At 39.3% G+C, this 1,737-nt stretch overlaps 1 protein-coding gene across 1 annotated transcript in view; it reads left to right on the forward strand.

Moving 5' to 3' along the window:
• Positions 1–1,429: 1,429 nt before the first annotated feature.
• LOC126456667 (uncharacterized) overlaps positions 1,430–1,737 on the forward strand; it is a 303,806-nt gene continuing 303,498 nt past the window's right edge. The window contains exon 1 of the mRNA XM_050092410.1: positions 1,430–1,492. Within this exon, the coding sequence (XP_049948367.1) occupies positions 1,430–1,492 (63 nt within the window). The remainder of the gene's footprint in view (positions 1,493–1,737) is intronic.

Below are 1,737 nucleotides of genomic sequence, written 5' to 3' on the forward strand. Positions count from 1 at the left end.
AGTGGGGATGTTGAGTCCCAGACAGACACAACAAAAAGCCGCTAAATAAATAAGCTTGTGGCAAGAAGACCTTCATCTGAAGTATGAAATTACACTGAAATCCAGACGTTTAGCTGCTTACAGGCATAGATAAATATCAGTGGGGACAGTTGAAAATGTGTGTCCCGACCGGGGCTCGAACCCGGGATCTCCTGTTTACATGGCTGATGCCCTATCCGTTTGGGCCACTGAAGACACAGAGGGTAGTGTGACTGCAGGGATTTATCTCTGGTATGCTCACCATGAGACCCACATTTCCAACTTACTGTCCACACACTAAATTTTGCGGCAGTCAGTCTACCGATTCGGAGATGTCCAAAAGAACAGATACCATCTTCATATAGATAAGGCTTACTGGCCAATGCTCTTCAGTGTGGATGCACTCACATTGCCCACACTCTTACCGGAATTGGCAGATTGACTGCTGCCAGTAATGAGTATAGTGGGCAGGGACACAGCAAATGTAGTGTGTGGACAGTTAAGTTGGAAATGTGGGTCTCACGGGGAGCATGCCAGATAAGTCCCTGCAGTCACACTGTCTTCTGTGTCCTTGGTGGATCAGACGGGTAGAGTGTTTGGCATGCAAGCAGGAGATCCCGTGTTCGAGTCCTGGTTGGGGCACACATTTTCAACTGTCTCCGTTGATATTTATCAACGCCTGTAAGCTGCTAAAAGTCTGGATTTCAGTGTAATTTCATTCTTTGAGAGCTGCAAGATCTGTTCTTTTGGACATGTCCGAAAGAATGGATACCATCTTCATATTCATCTGAAGTAAACAAAACACACACACAAAGAGAGAAAGAAAGAGAGAGAGATAGAGAGAGAGAAAGAGAGAGAGAGAGCAACCAGCCACTGTGTGTGTGTGTGGGGGGGTTACAACACTGGAGCAAATGTATTAAATTTCAAGACAAAAAATGCTCAAAGATGTTTTTGATGAAATGAATTTAATACAGTTCTGTTTTGATCTCAGTTTTATTTATAATGTGTACAGCAATACCAGCCACACATTTAAAATAGTTTGTAGGTCTTTTTTCAACTACTTTTAGAAAACTAGTGTAGTACATGACTCTCGTTGATGACAGAGACTTCAGCCTTTTTGCAAAATAAAAAGCAAAACTATGTTCATTCATTTGTAATAAGATAATTCTTATTTGTTTTAATGTTCTTATTCAAGTTCTTTATTTTGATTTAAGTTGATTACATTTTCTACTTGGCCTTAAGAGTTTACACAGTCTTCTGCAGTATGATTAGATCTTAGAGAGAAATAACGGAAGATCTTAATTGTTACTTAATTGCAATTTTTAATGCTTCTAATATTGTTCACTGTTTACAGGCATGAAAACTTTGAGATACATTTCTTCAAGCTGTACAGAAAAGTTTATCAACAAAAATGCCATCAGATACACTTGTTCCATTACCAGCTCTTATTGATTTTGCACTGGGGACTCCTGAGGTAATACAAATTGAATTTTGCTCCATGCCTGTCATATTGTAGTGTCAATGTAACTGATAAAAATATATGAGTACCTGTGATACACCCATTTTATTAATCATCAGCTTTAATACTAATCAGTAGTCACAAGGTAACTGTAGTACCTAGTTTGTTGCTTGTCTCATGGGAGAAGTGTGTGTGAAGCCACATCACTCATTCTGCAATCTAAGTAATGAAGATTGGGTTTAACATCTGCAAGCTAATAT

The sequence above is a fragment of the Schistocerca serialis genome, chromosome 2, assembly GCF_023864345.2.
Source record: "Schistocerca serialis cubense isolate TAMUIC-IGC-003099 chromosome 2, iqSchSeri2.2, whole genome shotgun sequence".
NCBI classification, from domain to species: Eukaryota; Metazoa; Arthropoda; class Insecta; order Orthoptera; family Acrididae; genus Schistocerca; species Schistocerca serialis.